Source organism: Dermacentor andersoni, chromosome 2, assembly GCF_023375885.2.
Source record: "Dermacentor andersoni chromosome 2, qqDerAnde1_hic_scaffold, whole genome shotgun sequence".
NCBI classification, from domain to species: domain Eukaryota; kingdom Metazoa; phylum Arthropoda; class Arachnida; order Ixodida; family Ixodidae; genus Dermacentor; species Dermacentor andersoni.
Genome location: NC_092815.1, coordinates 15311501 through 15331032, shown reverse-complemented (window position 1 = coordinate 15331032; position 19532 = coordinate 15311501). Strand labels below are relative to the sequence as shown.

The window sequence follows — 19532 nt, the reverse complement described above, 5'->3', positions numbered from 1 at the left end:
AAGACCGTAGCGCGAGCTAGTACCGCTTTCGCGAAGGAAAAAGCGGCTAGTAAAAAAGAAAGAAATAGGGAACGATTTGGATAGTCGTTGTACAGGTGCGGCCACTGCTAGCGGAAACACGGGAGCCCGTGTTTGATGATGATGACGACGACGACGTTGAGAGCGATGCAACCCAGCGCTAATCGCATCATGGGCTCAAGCCACACAAGCTGGATGCGTCGTCCTACAGTGGCGGTATTCTCGAGCGATCACTCCCGGGGGCTTTGGAATTTCCTCGAGACTCGGCACTGGACTCGTCGAAGTACATACGGCTGACGGCGCATTTGATACTGTGGGAAGATAGCGAACTTGCCCAGAAACAATGTCGCGCTAAACGCGAATGCGTGTGGTGCCGAGTCTCGCAAATTCGCACTAAAATGAAAATATCGACCAAAGTGATCACTCAAGAGTACCGATCCAGCTGTTTTCCCCACCGCTGTTCGCATAGTCGGATGGCTCCTCCGATTTGTCGCCCAGGTGGATTTGCCGCTGTGCCAGCATAGTCCTCGGAAAGTGGTAATTTCCGTTTATTTTGGAATAAATTCAGAGCAAGTAGTTTAGGAATCGGCAGTATTTTTTACGAAGTAGTAAAGTTTAAAATGATCCTTAGCAAACTAAAACTCCGTGGAAGTATTATTCACATTCCGAATTCTGTGCTGCCTGCATGCAGCATGATAAATGAGCCTGCATACATTTGGCTTTCGCAGCACTTGCATAAACACTCGGAGACGCTAGTGCGCACGCCGCGCGCGCCGAGTGTAGCGAGGGGGGGGGGGGGGGGGGGGGGGGGCGAGAACCGTAGCAGACGACGCGCCGGGTGCTTTCGCTTTGATTGCGCCTGCGCCGCAAGATTTGGCGCTCCGCGGAGTGCTGCTGCCGTGGGCTCCCGTGTTTCCGCTAACAGTGGCCATGACTGCTGCTTGAATGAAATTCGAGATGATGTAATCCGAAAAAAGCGCGTGGAACTGCTTAATTAACCATGAAATAATGCTTGAGAAGCTGCTTTGTATATTGCAAAGTCTGTTTGCAATAATCTGTTGTCGGACTCGACAAGGAAAACGTTCGCTCACTCGTTCGTTCGGGCTATTCGCTTACGTTGACAACTATCGTCGATGGTTTCTGCACAATATTTGTTAGCTCATAATATATGGCGAAGTGGCTCCTTTCCACTTTTACTATGCTTCACTGCAATACATTACGTATGTTTCGACGCATATTACTGCTGTAATACGAAGACCTTAGGGAACTGAATTATGCAACCCATCTCAAACCTTTGTCAGGAAACCTTGCATTGTATAAATGTATGCATTGAAATATAAGCAGGGCAAATAGCGTGACCAGATTGTATTATAAAGTAAAAAGTGGCAGAGTTGTTTTGGGCTTCATGAACTGTACAGCACCTAGGTAAGCACCCACTTGAGAGCCTTTTCTTCGCTGTCAGTGTCACTTCGCAACACGACAGTATCTCCGGTAGATGCGGAAACGTCCCGAAGGCACTGTCAGCCGAAGCTACGCTCGTGCTCAGATGGGGCAAGCACCGTCCCGTCCGGAAGAACTCTCAGTTAGGGGGAAACTCTCTACGCGGCCTGGCTGTCGCACGAAGAACACACACGGCCCACGGCAACGCTCGTCAGTACACCTCATACACCTACAACAAGCGACGTAAGTCACGTGGAATGTATACGTGTACGCTCATCTAAATCGCATAACTGCCAGAATACCGCGCGACAAGACTGGGCGCAGGCGATGTTCTTACATGTTGTGTCGTGCTGTCCTCTGGTGTCATAAGTGGCACTCGCTACCATTGTTATCTGCAATGTACGCATGATAGAGCCGCGACCTCCACGTCTGTGCGTTTGTATGAATTCATTAGGCCAAATAGGTGTGCTCATGCCACCTATCTACCGCTAATCAAGTGTGATAACGCCACTTGTGTAACGGCCAATGGCATGATCCAACCTGTTCTTGAAAGGCTGTACGAGTCCATAAACGCCCCATTTGCAAGACCCTCTCACCCGGAAGAAGCGTCTCCGCCTACCTCACTGCGTCGTCCTCCGAGACGCTGTAGGCTCCTCCGTCGGCCGGCTTCGGATGCGACGCTACACATCTGATTTCAGTTTTAGCAAGCGCACTGGCGCTCGCGTCGTATGCGATGCACATCAAATTTTTTCTTTTTTTATGATGTTTTCAAGTTTGTTGGAACCTATACGCTCATTTATTTTTAATATTTACATCAGACACAAAGCATTACGATCAAAACGCACTTCTTTAGCGCCTTAGCTTTTCCAACCATAAGCGGAACTTCCGCTGTTGAGAGGCAGACGGAGTGACGCACGAGAGACGCCGCACCGAGAGCGCCTGCTTGATTTTGACCATCCGGGGTTCTTTAACCGGGCGAGACACAAAAGTACCCAAATAAAATGTTTATATTTAATTGAAATGTGCTAAATACACTGGGAATAAGGACATTAAACGAAAGAAAAGAAAGGGAGGACGGCGGGAACTTTTCAGCAATGGGTGTGCATGTGCAACTCCAAGCAGAACACTGGAAGTGCGCTTCACCCAGAGGGGTTGGAAAAATGCGCCGTTTGCGCCATTTTGCTACAATTCGACTTGCCTGCTCCTGGCTGCGCCCACTCAAGTGCAATTTGCCCCAACTGCGCAAAAGTGCAGTGTTTCTTTATTTTCACGGCACTGCAATGTTTTCAGTAGAGTTACGCAACTACAGTCGACGACCGATTTTCCGGACACCCGATTTTTCGGAAATGCCCGATAATTCGCACGCCTTCGCGGCACCGCCACGGTACCCCATCGAGTCAGTCTATAAGAACGTCTGAAATTTTGGACGCAAAAAAAAAAAAAAAAAAAAAAGACCTTCGCTTTACGATCTTCCGGACGTTTTGCCATGACCGCAGGTCCGAAACGGCATTGATCGGAGCCACCACCGCCGCGTTATTTCATTTATTTCGCCACCTCGAACAGGCGCTTTCGGGCGCAGATCAGCTGGCAGCCGTAGCCACTACCGCGGCCACACTAGACTCAGCTACATCGACGTTCGCTACCAAGCTTCTTGCTGTTAGGTGCCGTGTTTTCACTCGACATTTCGCCGCTGTTACCAATAACCCCGACTACGCCTTTGTCATCCTTGCCAACGGCTTCGAAGCTCGGAAAGCACGACGCGTTGCATAATACCGGTTCCTGAAAGTCAGTTTCGCTTCCATACAGCAATGTTATGCGGTGAAGCGTACCAAGTGTCCGAAAAGGCAATTGTCACGGGACAAAGTGTCTGTTCCTTATTATACACGCATACACTTGACATCTCCTGTCACAGTACGAGCACCGATAGATACATCTTGTAATTATAGTGACAGGCCTTCAGAGCTATTTCGGGCGTGACTGCGGCGATTTGAGCTCTTCGGCACAGTGGTAGCTCTTGGGCAGGCCAGTCGGGTATCGGCGACAAAAGTTACGGTTTTACGCCGAATCAGCTCGTATCTATTTGCAGAGGCGAAATGACACTGTGGAAGCCGACAAACTGCCTCACAACATAAGCGAATGTACGGGATGGTACGAACGTTGTTCTCCACCGCCATCGCCATCTTTGCGAGACACAGTACGGAGGCATCTCATGTTGGCACCGCTCATAGACGCATAGTCTCTTGTCGAGCTCTTGCATTGTTATTGGGCCTAATGCGCATTTTGTCTCGTGCGGTAAAGTATATGAAAGCACAGCTATGCATTTGGCTATACATATTTCTGAGTATTCGCACCTCTGCCTTCTTAGCAAGCTTCTGAATGCACACGCGGGGCAGAGAATACACAGGGGTTCCTACAAAACGCCGTCGGGACGTTACGGTCGCGCCAACAACAACAAACATTTTCTCAGCCTGTCTTCGACTCTTTGCGGCCGCTTGCCCGAGTGGCCGGCAATAACCGTTTGGTCGTCGGTTCCTATTCTTACGACCTTTTGGCGCCCATTGACCGGTGCTTCGCCGAATCGAATAATGCCGCACCGTGACACGTTGCCTATCCAAACAAGAAATGTTTGCAGCATATCGTGCATGGTGTACCGCCTGTGGGAGCGCAAACTCATTTGGTCGCTATTGGCTTTGTGTCTTGCTTCACTGTTCAGCAGCACTTACTGACTGCACAGTAATAACAGGCTTCGCTAAATGCCTACAGATTACTGCTGTACTACTCCAAGTATTCCAAAAAGACCAGTTTTTCTGCACCGAAACTGCCCCAAAATGCTGGTGCGACTGCTCATAAACTGCTCCAGAACGACATTTTTCCTGCTGCAAAAATTGCTCCGAATCCTAAATTGACTGAACTATTACTGTTCACCGTAAGCGACACACGGATTTGTGTGGAACTTGTTTACCTGCTGAGGAGGTATATAGGTATACCTGCTGAGGAGGAGATTTATACAGCACGAGTGGAACCCACGATGATAATGGAAGAGAGAATAGTCTAGAGGAATTCGAAATCCCACAAGTAACGCCGGAAGAAGTAAGGAAAGCTTTGGGAGCTATGCAAAGGGGGAAGGCAGCTGGGGAGGATCAGGTAACAGCAGATTTGTTGAAGGACGGTGGGCAGATTGTTCTAGAAAAACTGGCCACCCTGTATACACAATGCCTCATGACCTCGAGCGTACCGGAATCTTGGAAGAACGCTAACATAATCCTAATCCATAAGAAAGGGGACGCCAAAGACTTGAAAAATTATAGACCGATCAGCTTACTGTCCGTTGCCTACAAAGTATTTACTAAGGTAATTGCAAATAGAATCAGGAACACCTTAGACTTCCGTCAACCAAAGGACCAGGCAGGATTCCGTAAGGGCTACTCAACAATAGATCATATTCACACTATCAGTCAGGTGATAGAGAAATGTGCGGAATATAACCAACCATTATATATAGCTTTCATTGATTATGAGAAAGCGTTTGATTCAGTCGAAACCTCAGCAGTCATGGAGGCACTGCGGAATCAGGGTGTAGACGAGCCGTACGTAAAAATACTGGAAGATATCTATAGCGGCTCCACAGCCACTGTAGTCCTCCATAAAGAAAGCAACAAAATCCCTATAAAGAAAGGCGTCAGGCAGGGAGATACGATCCCTCCAATGCTATTCACAGCATGTTTACAGGAGGTATTCGGAGACCTGGATTGGGAAGAATTGGGGATAAGAGTAAATGGAGAATACCTTAGTAACTTGCGCTTCGCTGATGATATTGCCTTGCTTAGTAACTCAGGGGACCAATTGCAATGCAGGCTCATTGACCTGGAGAGGCAAACCAGAAGGGTGGGTCTAAAAATTAATCGGCAGAAAACTAAAGTAATGTTTAACAGTCTCGGAAGGGAACAGCAGTTTACGATAGGTAGCGAGGCACTGGAAGTGGTAAGGGAATACATCTACTTAGGACAGGTAGTGACTGCTGATCCGGATCATGAGAGTGAAACAATTAGAAGAATAAGAATGGGCTGGGGTGCGTTTGGCAGGCATTCTGAGATCATGAACAGCAGGTTGCCATTATCCCTCAAGAGAAAAGTTTATAACAGCTGTGTCTTACCAGTACTCACGTACGAGGCAGAAACCTGGAGGCTTACGAAAAGGGTTCTACTTAAATTGAGGACGACGCAACGAGCTATGGAAAGAAGAATGATAGGTGTATTAAGGGATAAGAAAAGAGCAGATTGGGTGAGGGAACAAACGCGCGTTAATGACATCTTAGTTGAAATCAAGAAAAAGAAATGGGCATGGGCAGGACATGTAATGAGGAGGGAAGATAACCGATGGTCATTAAGGGTTACGGACTGGATTCCGAGGGAAGGGAAGCGTAGCAGGGGGCGACAGAAAGTTAGGTGGTGTTACGTTTCGCCTACGGCGCGCGGTATAGCCGGCGCGGATGCAACGGACGCCGGGGCTTCGTTCCAAGCAGCGGACATTTTGGCCCGTTCAGCGCCGCCGATACGCCTCCCCGCCAAGCGCGTCCCGGCGTGTTTCAGTGCCACGTGTCTTCGTGTGTGCGTGTGTGTGTGTGTGCCCACGCTTGTCAAAGCGCGGCAGCCGGGGAGAGGAGCGCCCCAAGTGTGAAGCGAGGAGGTCTGTCCGGCGCCCGGCCGGCGGTTGAGTCACTACACTCGTCTCAACTTGTCTCTCAGCTCGTCCGAGCTCCGCCGTCACGTGGTCTCATCCCGTGACCTTCCTTCTTGCCCGCGACGCCGAGAGTATAAGAGCAGCTGCCCCCGGACGCCAGGAGAGAGGCTCCGATTTCTTCTGTCGAGTTACGTGCTCTCCCGTCTCTCACTTCGGTCGACCTGACCGCCCGCTCTTTTGCGATGTTAGAATAAACCAGTTGTTCTGTTACCAGCCGACTCATGCTTTGCCGGGACCTTCGGATGCTTCCAGTGCCCCAGGCCGCCAGGCCAACGCTACCCTTGGGGCTTGCGACCCGATTGCAACAACGGGTGTCAGCGCTGAGTTTGCAACAACTCGTGCCAGCGGTGCGATTCCAACAACTGGCTGGTAGCGGTGAGATCGCGACAACGGAGGCCAGCAGCGAAGAGATGCGGTTGACTGTATGCTGAGCAGCACAACGACCATCCGGGAGCAGTGCAACGAGCCCTGTGTGATGACTGGTTGCCTGCAGCGGAACGACTGCGCTGAATTCTTGGCTGCGAGGTTTGGTGAGTGCGGGACTTTCTTCTTCTGAGTTTTGCCAGGCTTTTGTTAGTGTCAGAAACAGAGCTGGTAATTGTGGTTGTCGTTGCTGCCGGGTTAGTTTGCGGCAAGACAATAGTAGGCAGTAGAGAAAGCAGCATTCAGAGCAGCCATGGATTTGAAGTCGTTGCGCAAACCGAAATTGCTGGAGCTTGCAAGAGAGTTGGGTCTGGATGTCTCAGACAAACTCAGAAAACCAGAACTGCTAAGGGCTATTCTTGAGTTAGAAGCTGAGGATGACGAGCTGTCGGATTGCCTTGAGACCATTGAGGAGCGGGCAAAAAGACAGGAGCGCGAACTTAAAGAACAGAAAGAGAAAGATGAGCGCGAACGAAAAGAACAGAAAGAAAAAGAAGAACGTGAACGTAAAGAACAGATAGAGCGAGAGCAACAAGAAAAAGAGCGCGACCGTCAACACGCTTTGGAAATGAAGCGTCTCGAGGTAGAGATGGAACGCGCTCGTAATGGAAGTCAGGCACACGGTGCAGGAGAACGAGTATTGTTCAAAATGACTGACCTGATGCGGCCGTTTAAGCTTGGAGAGGACATTGGTTTGTTCCTGGTTAACTTTGAGCGAACGTGCGAGAAGCAGGGGTTCTCTCGGGAAACGTGGCCACAGCGCTTGCTCACTTTGTTACCCGGCGAGGCGGCCGACGTAGTCGCTCGCTTGAAGAGAGAGGAGGCAGAGGATTTCGACCAAGTGAAATCGAGTCTGCTAAAAAAGTACAGGCTGTCCGCGGAGGCGTTCCGTCGGAAGTTTCGGGAAAATGAGAAAGGCAAAAGTGAGTCATATACAGAGTTTGCCTACAGGCTTATGTCAAACATGCAGGAGTGGCTCAAAGAAGAGAAAGCGTTTGGTGACCACGAGAAAGTTCTGCAGTGTTTCGGGCTAGAACAGTTTTATAGTCGGTTACCTGAGAACGTGCGGTACTGGGTCTTGGATAGGCCAGACGTTAGTACGGTGGCTCGAGCCGCTGAGCTAGCCGAGGAGTTTGTGACGCGTCGGGCTCGCGGAGCTAAGGACGGTCAAAAGGGTGAATTTGGCTCCAAGTTTGAGAGGCCAAAGTTCACGCCCATGAGAGCAAAGGGGGACACACGTAGTGCGGATGCGAGTGAAAGCAGTCCGACCGAACGTAAGGAGACGGCGGCAACCGAAGCCGAACGCAGAAAGCGGTTCGAGACGAGGCAAGTGCGCGTGTGTTATACGTGTCAGAAGCCGGGTCACTTTTCGGCGCAGTGTCCAGAAACAAAAACAAAAGTCGTGTTTTTGTCCTTATGCAGCACTAACGAGAACATGAAGCTTCTCGAGCCTTACATGCGAGACCTCCTCGTGAACGGGAAAGAGTGCCGAGTGCTTCGCGATTCCGCAGCTACAATGGATGTAGTTCACCCCTCCTACGTGGAACCCTATATGTTCACGGGCGAGTGCGCATGGATCAAGCAAGCCGTGGAAGCTCATAGCGTGTGTCTGCCCGTAGCAAAAGTGCTTATTGAAGGACCTTTCGGAGCACTTGAGACGGAGGCCGCAGTGTCATCTATGCTGCCCCCCCAGTACCCGTACCTATTTTCGAACAGGTCCGATCACCTCCTGCGCGAGAAGGGGCTTTTGTTTGGTGAGGCTAGCGTTCAGGCCTTAACCAGATCGAAGGTTCGGGAGCTCGCTGCAAAGGCGGTAGTTGCGGGACCGACGTTGTCAAACAATGAGAAAGGGTCAGAGGTGCAGCAAGCTGATATTCAGAGCACGCCCGAACTGAATAAAATTGAGCCTGTAGCGTTAAAGGCACCAGATACTGGAGAGGAAATGCCCGACACGGGAAAGTTAGAAGAGCTATCTGCAGATTTGCTCATCGCGCCTACGTCAGATGGACTTAACAGGTTGCTAAAAGTCAGCCGGTCGGCTTTGATAGCCGAGCAAAAGAAGGATGGCAGCCTAGAAAACATACGCTGCATTGTCAAGGAAGGTATCGCCAAGAAAAATGCTCGCTTTGTGGAAAGAGGTGGGGTCCTGTACCGGAAGTATCTAGACCGCAGAGGAGTGGAGTTCGATCAGCTGATCGTGCCTCAGTGCTACCGTCAGGATCTGTTGCGCTTGTCGCATGGGGGTTCGTGGTCCGGACACCTAGGAGTTAAGAAAACTAAGGACCGTCTCTTGCAAGAGTACTATTGGCCAGGGTGTTTTCGGGACGCAGACCACTTTGTGAAGACATGCGACACCTGTCAGCGGGTGGGCAAACCAGGGGACAAATCGAGGGCGCCGTTGAAGTTGGTACCTATCATTACGGAGCCTTTCAGACGGCTCGCTATTGATACAGTGGGACCTCTGCCGGTAACAGCCACGGGGTACAGACACATTTTGACTGTGATCTGCCCAGCGACAAAGTTCCCTGAAGCAGTGCCGCTTAAAGAACTCAGCTCAGTTGAGATAGTCAATGCACTACTGTCGATATTTGCGCGAGTTGGTTTTCCTGCGGAAATCCAATCAGATCAGGGCACGGTGTTTACGAGCGCTTTGACGACAGCCTTTCTCGAAAGGTGTGGGGTAAAGCTGTTAGACAGCTCAGTGTACCACCCACAGTCAAATTCCGTTGAGAAGCTCCACTCCGTCATGAAGCGCGTGTTGAGAGCATTGTGGTTTGAACAACAAAGTGACTGGGAGCTGTGTCTGCCTGGGGTGAAGTTTGCATTAAGGACCGCGCCGCATGCGGCTACGGGGTTTTCGCCAGCTGAGCTAGTGTACGGTCGCTCGCTGCGATCTCCGCTTCGCATGTTTCGAGACGGATCACTGCCCTCTCCAATGGCTGCAGACCATCTCTTCCACAAATGGCCGCCTCCTGCGCTGGAGCCTCGCTTTGCAACAGTATTCCTTTGAGGTGCGTTACAAAAAGGGGAGTCTCAACGGTAACGCCGATGGCTTAAGTCGAAGCCCCTAACGTAAGAATCAGCCTCAAAATTGTTTGTTACTGATGTTTTTCTTCCTGAGGCAGGATTTTTAACATATTGCTTTTGTGTAGTGTTTCAAAGTGATGATGTGCTTTCTAGTGCAATTTTCCGATTTGTGGACGCGTTCTGAGTGCTGCTAAACTACTGTAAGGAACTAGGCAGTAGTATAAAAGGGGAAAGAGCCTGGCAGGACTTGGTGAGGGTTGTTTCGTGCTTGCTGACTGAGCGGTTGAGTTTCGGCGTAGTTCTAACGCTTGCCGGGAACGAGAACAAAAATGTCAACTCTCCCAAGGTCACTTTGCAGTGTACTGTATGAACCGGAACGAGAGAACGAGGCCTTCTCTGTGCGCTGCGCTCAAGAAACGCCGAAGGACGACCGTCTTCGGTTATGAGCATCATCAAGCGACATCCCTCCGGACAGCGGATGCAGTCCCCTGACCATCGGGATCTCCTTCCCCCGGCGGGGCGGTCTGTTACGTTTCGCCTACGGCGCGCGGTATAGCCGGCGCGGATGCAACGGACGCCGGGGCTTCGTTCCAAGCAGCGGACATTTTGGCCCGTTCAGCGCCGCCTATACGCCTCCCCGCCAAGCGCGTCCCGGCGTGTTTCAGTGCCACGTGTCTTCGTGTGTGCGTGTGTGTGTGTGTGCCCACGCTTGTCAAAGCGCGGCAGCCGGGGAGAGGAGCGCCCCAAGTGTGAAGCGAGGAGGTCTGTCCGGCGCCCGGCCGGCGGTTGAGTCACTACACTCGTCTCAACTTGTCTCTCAGCTCGTCCGAGCTCCGCCGTCACGTGGTCTCATCCCGTGACCTTCCTTCTTGCCCGCGACGCCGAGAGTATAAGAGCAGCTGCCCCCGGACGCCAGGAGAGAGGCTCCGATTTCTTCTGTCGAGTTAGGTGCTCTCCCGTCTCTCACTTCGGTCGACCTGACCGCCCGCTCTTTTGCGATGTTAGAATAAACCAGTTGTTCTGTTACCAGCCGACTCATGCTTTGCCGGGACCTTCGGTTGCTTCCAGTGCCCCAGGCCGCCAGGCCAACGCTACCCTTGGGGCTTGCGACCCGATTGCAACAACGGGTGTCAGCGCTGAGTTTGCAACAACTCGTGCCAGCGGTGCGATTCCAACAGTGGGCAGATGAGATTAGGAAGTTTGGAGGGTCAACATCGCCACAATTAGTACATGACCGGGGCAGTTGGAGAAGCATGGGAGAGGCCTTTGCCCTGCAGTGGGCGTAACCAGGCTGATGATGATGATGATGATGATGATGATGATGATGTATACCTGCAGACAGTTCTTGCCGAATGTGAAACAAAGTTGTGTACATTGCATTTGTTTTACACATCAACTGTGCAACACCAGTTCAGCCGGGGATCTAGCGTCGGTCTTTCTCCTCTAACCCTGCTTTCAAAGCAAAGCGAGTAGCGTGCCAATCCTCTTTCTCGTGCTGCGCTGTAATCCAATAAATGGTACTTCCTGCCTGTCATTCAGTGTTGGTCGAGGACCTTTAGCCAGACTCCATGCATACTTAAAGACGATATTCAGCAAGAAAGAAATTTTCTTCTGGCGTGTTGCTTCCAGGCAGTTCTCAACCATAAGAAGTTTAATTAGCAGCAATGATGCTTCGAATGATGAAGTGTATCCTCTGAAGGTTCTGTTTGCATTTAATTTTAATTAGAAGAAGGATAAAGTTACCCACTCTGAATTTACTGCCCAAATTGCGGCACAGTACAACACTGTGGCGTGTATTGCTGTGGGAACCAACAAACTTCATGCTTGCGTCACGTCTTTCAGTGCATTTGCCGCATGTTTCACCATCTTTGTTCAGCAGTTCTCGAATGTCGCCAGGTTAAGTTTGCCAGCGGAGAAGAACGATGGGGAGTATTCTAGCGACTACGACCATCCGTGGATTTGTCAAGGAACGTGCGCATGTCGGGCGCTCTTTATGACAGGATCCGTAAATAGTGTACTCCTTTTCATTGTTTCTCTTTGGTATTTCTATAATAGTAATTGACATCGTTATTTTACGGCTTCTCTTCAGTGTTTCACGCGTGGCACTCCTCTCGGAAGGAGTCGCCGCTTCGTTCTTTCACTGCTTGTGCACGCGTTCGCCCCATTCTTGTGTCAGTCACGGTCATCCTTTCTTCCGCAGACGTGCGTTGTCGTCATATTTTCTCCTCCTTTCAACCGCTTGGCTGATTTCGCGGCCACGCATATTCTTCGTTGTTTTCGCAAGGCTGAGTCGGTGATGAAACGGGGGAGGCAGCTTGCGACCTCGGTCTGCTGCCGTTACGCGATGAGAAATTCGACGTGCTACTGCATGTAATAGGTCATAGGTGGCTCAAAAGGTGGGAGTCAGTACTTTGAATTTGTCCTGTCGCGCTTGCTTCTTTTTCGTTGTTTTCTTTCTTACTCGGTTTTCTTTCCTCGCCGTTGTTGGGACAGTGTTTCTTGAAGGTGAATGAATTTCAGCTAAATCAATAAGTTGAAGCGGTGCTTGAACATTGTAGACTGTAGCACACAGGTCTTATATATTATGGAAGTCAGCAGTTCGAAAAGTCGAGTATTAGAACTAAAGGATCAGTCTCTCTATTTGGCGAATTACTGCGCCGTTCGGGCATGCGCATTGCTATTCGTTAGTGGCTTTTACGAGGAACGAGTTCGCGTGAGGCTGCGGTGGTTCGTCAAGTGGTCTTGAACCTCTTCTAAACGTAGTATATACGCGCTCTTTAAACAATGGCCCATTACCGATAACGGAGACCTTCCGAACTGGCTCTCTCCCGTCTAACACAGAACCGAGGTCAGATGGGCAGGTAAAACAAGAACGTACATGGATATAGGTCCTCACTCTCGTTAAAGTAAATTAATACGAGGGTGCACCCCGCAGCACGTGTCTATTGTACCATGTTTTCATGACACATTGATGTCCACCTATTACGATTCACTATTAGAGCGCGCTCTTTATCTATATAATGCATTTCTGAAACGTACCAGGTGTAAAGTAACATTATTATGGCTTAAACTTGACGCTTTTTTTTCCTCCTCATTTTTCTGAATGATTTAGATCTCTCTCTGTGAGGTCTGCCATTTTGAACAGAAGTCGCTGCTATCACACTCGCGTTCTTCCACGGTGAAGTCAGGTTCTTGCATAGCTGTGTGTGTGTGTGTGTGTGTGTGTGTGTGTGTGTGTGTGTGTGTGTGTGCGTGCGTGTGCGTGCGTGCGTGCGTGCGTGCGTGCGTGCGTGCGTGCGAGGAGAGAGAGGACAGGTGGGTAGTTAGCAGGGGAGTTGCTCAATCCGAACGTTGGCATCCTATATTCGTCTTCGAAAACAATGCGTCACTGCACACCTCTGCATCCTCGGAGGATAACTGTTATGCAAATGAAAGAGGAGCACGCATGAGCTGTCTTCGTTCTGTGCGATGTGTTGAGAGCATACTCACTGTAGAACACTAAAGCAAATTCAGGAAGTCGAAATTTCCTCGAAAGGTTTGTAGCGAATACAAATCCGTCGCACTGGTACTAAACCGAAAGCACTTCGCGCAGTAGAGTCGAAATCTATGGTAGGGGAGCGCCATCGTTTCACGCTTCGTCACTTTTGATCGTTTCACCGCGAGCATATCACGCCAACGTTTTCCCGCTCCTTAATGGTGGACGTTTTGCGCAATGACAGGGCCGGTGCGCCTCACGTCACTTGTGCACACCGGCGAGAAGTGTTGCCACGTAAGAGGAGAGATCTCGCCTCCGATGTCCGCGTATGCGCTGTGGTCGCCTCAGTTGCGCTCATTTTGTTTTTCTTGTCTTGCTGCAATCCGTGGCGTGTTCCCGATCCGTCAGAACTCTGTCCGGAGTGTGTTGTGTGCTGATTTCCTTTGCGAATCGAAGTCGCCACGCTGCATCCATCGTGGTGGGCTGCAGAAAAGGAGGGAGTGACGGGTGTGGGGCAGTTTTAGAGCTCTGTATAGCGGCCAGCTACAGGCTCTGCGCTCTGATCGGCGTCTTCCGTGCCGCTGCAATCCGTGGCGTTTACGGGTCACGATCCGGCCGGAGTGCTGCATCGCCTGCTGCAGCTCTTTCCTCTTTGGACGTTATGTTGTAGCAGTACCCGGCGGGCGTGATATTGGCGCGGCCGTCCAATCGCTTCTCATGTCCGGCCAGACATCCCTTTGTGTGCGCGGCCTGCTCCGCCACTATCCTGGCCATGCCGGGCACGCTTCGAATGCTGGCGTATGCGAGGCAAGCCGGGAGTGGCCCCTTGTTCCTTCATTACAATGTCGGAGGCAGGCGGTCCTCGAGGAAAGACGCCCCTGACGTCCGGTGCACTACGTGATAGTTAAAACAGTTCGGAGGATGCTTGCGCGGTAGTTGAAGCGCGCGTATGTGTCGATCCGCTTATGTAACCGCGCGACTGTTGCGACGCTGAAGGAGGCTGCGAGCGGCACGGTGTTGTTCAAGCTCACTATTACTGGTGGCATTAACTATTTATACCGATGCATCACCTGCAATGCCTGCATTGCATCGTTGGGTAATAGATTGATTTCTCAATATTTTCGAACCTGTTTTCAACGTTGCATTTTCACCCGCTGTACGGAATCGCGGTAATCGTTCTGACAATAGAGGGAAGGAGTTACAGAAGGAAAAACAGATACTGAGAAAAGTCTGTCTTCCTGCTTGTGCGTGAAAGGCACCTCAGTCTAAGGCTCCTGCGGCTCTTGCTGTCTCCCGGGCCTGTATGCTGTAGTTCCAAGTATAGATGCGCACGATGTCCTTGCGCGAACCTAATTGATCTCCTCTACCTCGTAAGGCAAAGTGGGCACGTAACACGCGTAATTAAAAAAAGAAATCTCTAGGCAATTGCACGCGAAGAAAACTGCCTCGTCAGCTAAATTAGGGTGTGTGGCTATACTTCAAAAGTGTCATCTCTCCTTGGTCTTAGCATGGTTGCAACATCACGATGTCCGGCCGCGGGGACCGCTTGTCGCTTGATCGAAATGCGGAGACGATCGTGTGGGCGAGCTTTCAGTGCATGTTAGGGAACTCCAGGCGGTCAAAATTAAGGAAAGTGGATAACCGGGCCAGTTGGTATAGATTCACGCTTTGGAAGCGCAAGCACACCACGAAGAAGAACGCTCGTTGTATCTCGTTCTTCGTTGTGCGTGTGTGTGCGCGCTTCCAGACAACCATGGGTCAAAATTAATCCGGAGCCCTCACTTATATGCGATGACTCTCGTAGCACCGGTGTTGCTTTGGTACGTTAAAGCGATTTGATGGTTCGATCAATCTTACCAGTGTTAAGCTGACGTGAGACACGAAACACCGCTTTCGTGCACCACGATTTCACTAAGCAATTTTTGCAGCCGTTCACATTTTTCATACGGAGTGTTTCCGTCATATATATTTTTAGACCATACAGAATAGTCAAGTCTCCTGTAGCAGATTACTAATCCTTCAACTAGGTTAATCAGGAGAGGCGGACATCACTTCCACCAGAAATCACAATTCGTAATCGACTAATGAACAAAAGCTCGCCAGTTGAGTTTTTTGTACTAATTACCTTACGGTCCATATTGCGATTGACGATTTGGAGCCGGTGAGTTTGCCAGGCATATTGACGTGGAACGAATTCTGAGGATGGCACCGGTTTCGAGATATGCGCCGTATGATTTGCGGTAAGAATGCACCGTTGTTCCACTTACTTTTTTGAACAAAGCGTCGTTTTATGTTTTGGAGCACAAAAGTAACTGGACCGTCAACGTATTTCGTTGTCCGCATCTTAGAATTCTTTCCAAGTGGAAACTTCTTGCGAACTCACCGGCTACAATCCGTAAATTGCCATATGCGCTGTAAGTTACATAATGAAAACGTTAATTAGCGAATTTTGTTAGTGAGTTGCTGATGCATTTCGATTTTTCGGTCAAGTAGTGTCCGCCTTTTCGAATATTTCAGCTCAAAAACTAGAATTGTTCTATCTTCCAGAAGCGACTTATAAAAATTCTGTATGTTCTAAAAAAAAAAAGAGAGAGAGAGAAACACCACGTATAATGGCCGCTAAATGACATTGCGACTCCCGCCGTTTCCTGGCCAAGTGGCAATATGGCTGAATCAAATGCGTACAGAAATTAACGGTTGTCTCGCGCTAAAATTCTGTCCCGGAAGACCATGGGTCACTATCGCAGAAGACAGGCCAACCTCTGCGCGTTTGTGCAAGTCACCGGCCAAATGTCGTTCCAATTACAAAGTTGTGTAGAGCGCTTTGCAAATCGTCCTATTAGACAGTTTCAACTTTCTGTCTATTAGGCAGTTGTTTTGTGCAGGGTGTCCCAGTTAGCTGGGACAGCCTGCATAGCGCTGGTCTTTGCACTTTTGAAGCGTGGCTAACTCTTAGGAAGGTGCTCATTTAGGGCTTGTAAAAGCGACGTTTTTCTCCTTCACCTCAGTTTCGGAAAACCATGTAACACGGGGCACTTCCACGTGTGGCCTCATTATGCGGCGGCGTATACGCATGCGCGGACTGCGCGTCGTCGACCGCCCCCTTAATCACCTTGCCGGGGGATTATGTGCGCTCGGCTGATTTATCGAAGCCTTCCGCTGCCGCGCACATAAGGTGTATACCGGTTCCCGAAAGCGTATTGCTGCCCCGCGCGCCGCCTAGCTTTGCGGCCAAATGTTGCCGAAACCAGAGGACGGCGGCCTTTATTTCTCTGGTACGTTGTTGCCGGGATGTATAATCGCGCCTGTCAGGGGTGTCGGTTAATCGCTTTCCAACCAATACACAGGAAGAGCACTGGCAAAGCCATCTGGAAGAGGGAAAAGAAAGAAAGAAAGGTTGCCACGGATAACGTATTATTTCATTGTTTCCCCCAGTAGGCAGAATCCAGATTCAGTTCCCGTCTTCAGTTTCACGAAAGGAACAGCAGCTGTGCGCCTTTGCGAAATGCGCCTGCAGTAGCCACGCACGTCACTCCCGCGTTAACGCTGCCTCACTATAAATGGCGATGGAAACGACCCTTCGTGCTTAATATTGCGCTTTCGAAAGTCTTGGCAATAATACAGCAACTTGTGGTGATGCCGCAGGGCATGCAAGAGTTCACCGAACGAACAAGCGTAGTTTTTTCACGCCGTCTCCCTTGCCTGCTCTCGACACGTTAGAGGGCCTCACCATGGGAGATGATTGCGGGCACTTTGGGCGCGCAGCACGTCACCTCAAGGCCTTTCGGTTAGACGACATTGTTCGTACACGAGTCGGGTACTGTTCCATCTTGCTGCCTCGACCTTTTCCCGTCGCGGACCCCCCGCCCGTTTCGCAATCTCCGGTTGATTCGCCGTCCCGCGCACGTCTCCCGCGCCACCTTGAGCCTGGACGACGTCTCCGTCGGCGCGACCGGTTGGCTCCCCTCTGCTGCCTCCTCGTGTGCGCCCTCACATCGCGTGGAATTTGGGTCACGGAAGCTTCTGTGTGTGTCTACCTGCCTACTGCCGTCGTGCGCTGCTCGCGCGCCAACCGAGCATGCTTTGAGAAAAGTGCCCCTCTCCCGTTACGTGTACCCCCGAGGGAGAAGGACTCCGTCTTCGCCCGACCTCTTCCCCGCAAAGCTGAGCCGACGCGAGCCGGCCTTTCCGTGCTTGTTTTCTTCCGTGTGCCGCCCGCGCTCTTTTCATCTGTAGAGAGAGAGATAGGGAGAGGAATGACTGGTGGCGAGAGCGTGCGGTCATGGAAGCGCCTCGCCGTCGTTTCGGACGGACAGACCGCGTGGAACGAGCGGGCTTCGACGTCGGCCTCTGCACTAGCCGTGCCCACGGATACACGCGACGCCCGTTAGCCCGCCCGTTCCTCTTTTGTCGTTCGCCTTTCTTTTTTTCCTGCGCCCGCTTGTCTCTGGCAGCAGCCCACCAAGTCGTGACCGTCTCTTCTTCTTCGATCGCCCCCATACGCGTTGCACGCTCGCTCTGACTCTTGTGTCGTGCCCGTCATCGCTGGTCTGTGTGTGTGTGTTCCCCTCGTCGATGCGTACCCCTGGAACCCGCGCTCACCGGAAACCTGCGCAGCCGAAGAAGCTGTGGCTGCCGGTCGTTCTTTATTGATTCATCGCCGATTCGTGCCGTGCCTCCCCACTTCTTCTGGCGCCCGTCGAGCGACTGTTTTTGTCTGTGCTTTGGCCAGACTGCTCTGGCAGACTTGTCGTCTCCTTTCCGACGTGCAGTGGCTTGTCCGTCCCGGCGAGACGCCAGACTGTGCACCATACTCTCGAAAAAAAGAAAATACCACAAGCTGAAAGCAGAGCGTTCGTTTCTGCCCCGGATCGGCTGACGATTCAGAAGCGAAGACCGCCTCACCCCGTTGTTCAAACGGGAGAGGAGCGTCGAACGCGCAGTCCCTGACCGTCATAGTGGATACGAACTAGCTGCGGGACGTCATCTGTTTGCCTCGCAGCCCGCCTGTGTGAACCTGTATATGTTGTTCTGTGGCAAGTTTCTGAAACGCTTCACTAGGCAGAAGACGAGTGCGTCAAGCGGAGATTATTACGCTTTCTTGCGTCTTAACGGGCCACTGGAATGGCCACCGCCGTCTTGCAGCGCGGATAACATTCTTTGGATGACGCCACAGAAGAAAAGATTCGCCTTGGAAACAGATCAGTCCATTCTTTGTGATACGGCGGTCGTTGTGGCGTAAACGTTGCGCTTGCCGAGACAACTGGGTAAGTGCCGCCAACGCGGGGCAGTGCGACCTCTGTTGTTACAACCGCCCTTGTCGGCGCCTTGTCTCCCAGCCTTGTCGGCGACAATCGGACCGGAACCTGGTCGGAAGCGCTCTTTTGGCCCAGGAAGAAAACGGCGGCAGGCGACGACAAGCGGGTTCTTCTCTCCTCGGGGCGCCCATTCAACGACGCGGAACGTGGCCAGGAGGAGCACGGCTTTTCGCGTCCGCCGCCGGCGGCCAACAAGCGGAAGTGCGCCCCCTTCTGCGCACTTTTGTGTGTGCCTCGCGTAGAGAGACCGCGAAAGTGCCCGCCGATCGCCAAGCGCCGCTTCGGCACAGCGCGGCGTGCTCCCGAAGATCGGAATCTCGAGGGGCCGCTCGGAGGCGGTCGTCCCCCCTACGGCCGCTTTCGTCCGAGTGACGGAGAGGTGTCAACCGCTGTGCCCCCCGTAAACACGTTCGGCGGAACGACACGAAGACCGGTACATACGTTTCTCCGCGGAGGCGTACTTCGCTGATTCGCCGCACTCCGTCGAGTCGTCGGGGACCGCGCTCCATGGCACGGCTCTCCACGGCGACCGAGTCGTGAGGCGGCTTGTCGCACAGTGGTGAAGGCGCGCTCGCGCATCGAAGCTGGGTTTCTTTTCTCGGCGCCTGGTGGTGAGCATGCCGTCGCGCCAGGAGCACCACATCCTGACGCGCACCAGCTTCGGTGGCGGCGGCAGCGCGCACAGCGTGTGGGGCGGCGGCACGTACGGCTCGTACCAGGCGCTGGCCGCTGCCGCCGCGCCCCCTCCGCCGTGGCAGCCGTCCGGCGGCTACCAGCAGTGGGGCTACCACCACCAGTCGTTCCTCAAGTGGAGGACGTGGACGCAGCCGGCGGGCAACCCCTTCCTCAAGGGATACGACGCCTCGCAGTTTGTGAGTGGTAATGCGCAGCGCCTCAGCAGAAAAAGGTGTCTTGTTCCGTGTGGGCAGCAACTGTGTGTGCACATGCGTGTTAAGATGTCACGTGACCGAGCATGACTTGAGTATAACTTGTCGAATGAACAGGTAAAATACTCTTGCGTCAGCATAGCGAGCATCTTATGATTACGTTTTTCATGGACGAGCAGATATCGGAGCACGAGGCTTAATTGT

At 51.8% G+C, this 19532-nt stretch overlaps 1 protein-coding gene across 3 annotated transcripts in view; it reads left to right on the top strand.

The window, feature by feature from the left end:
* Positions 1-19532, top strand: part of GckIII (Germinal centre kinase III) — a 173313-nt gene that overhangs the window by 70305 nt on the left and 83476 nt on the right. The window contains exon 1 of one of the 3 annotated variants that reach the window (XM_050190048.3): positions 17462-19313. The exons of the other annotated variants lie outside the window; for them this stretch is intronic. Within the exon in view, the coding sequence (XP_050046005.1) occupies positions 19059-19313 (255 nt within the window). The 5' untranslated portion in view covers positions 17462-19058. Of the gene's footprint in view, positions 1-17461; positions 19314-19532 lie in introns of those variants that run through there. 3 annotated transcript variants of the gene reach the window in all.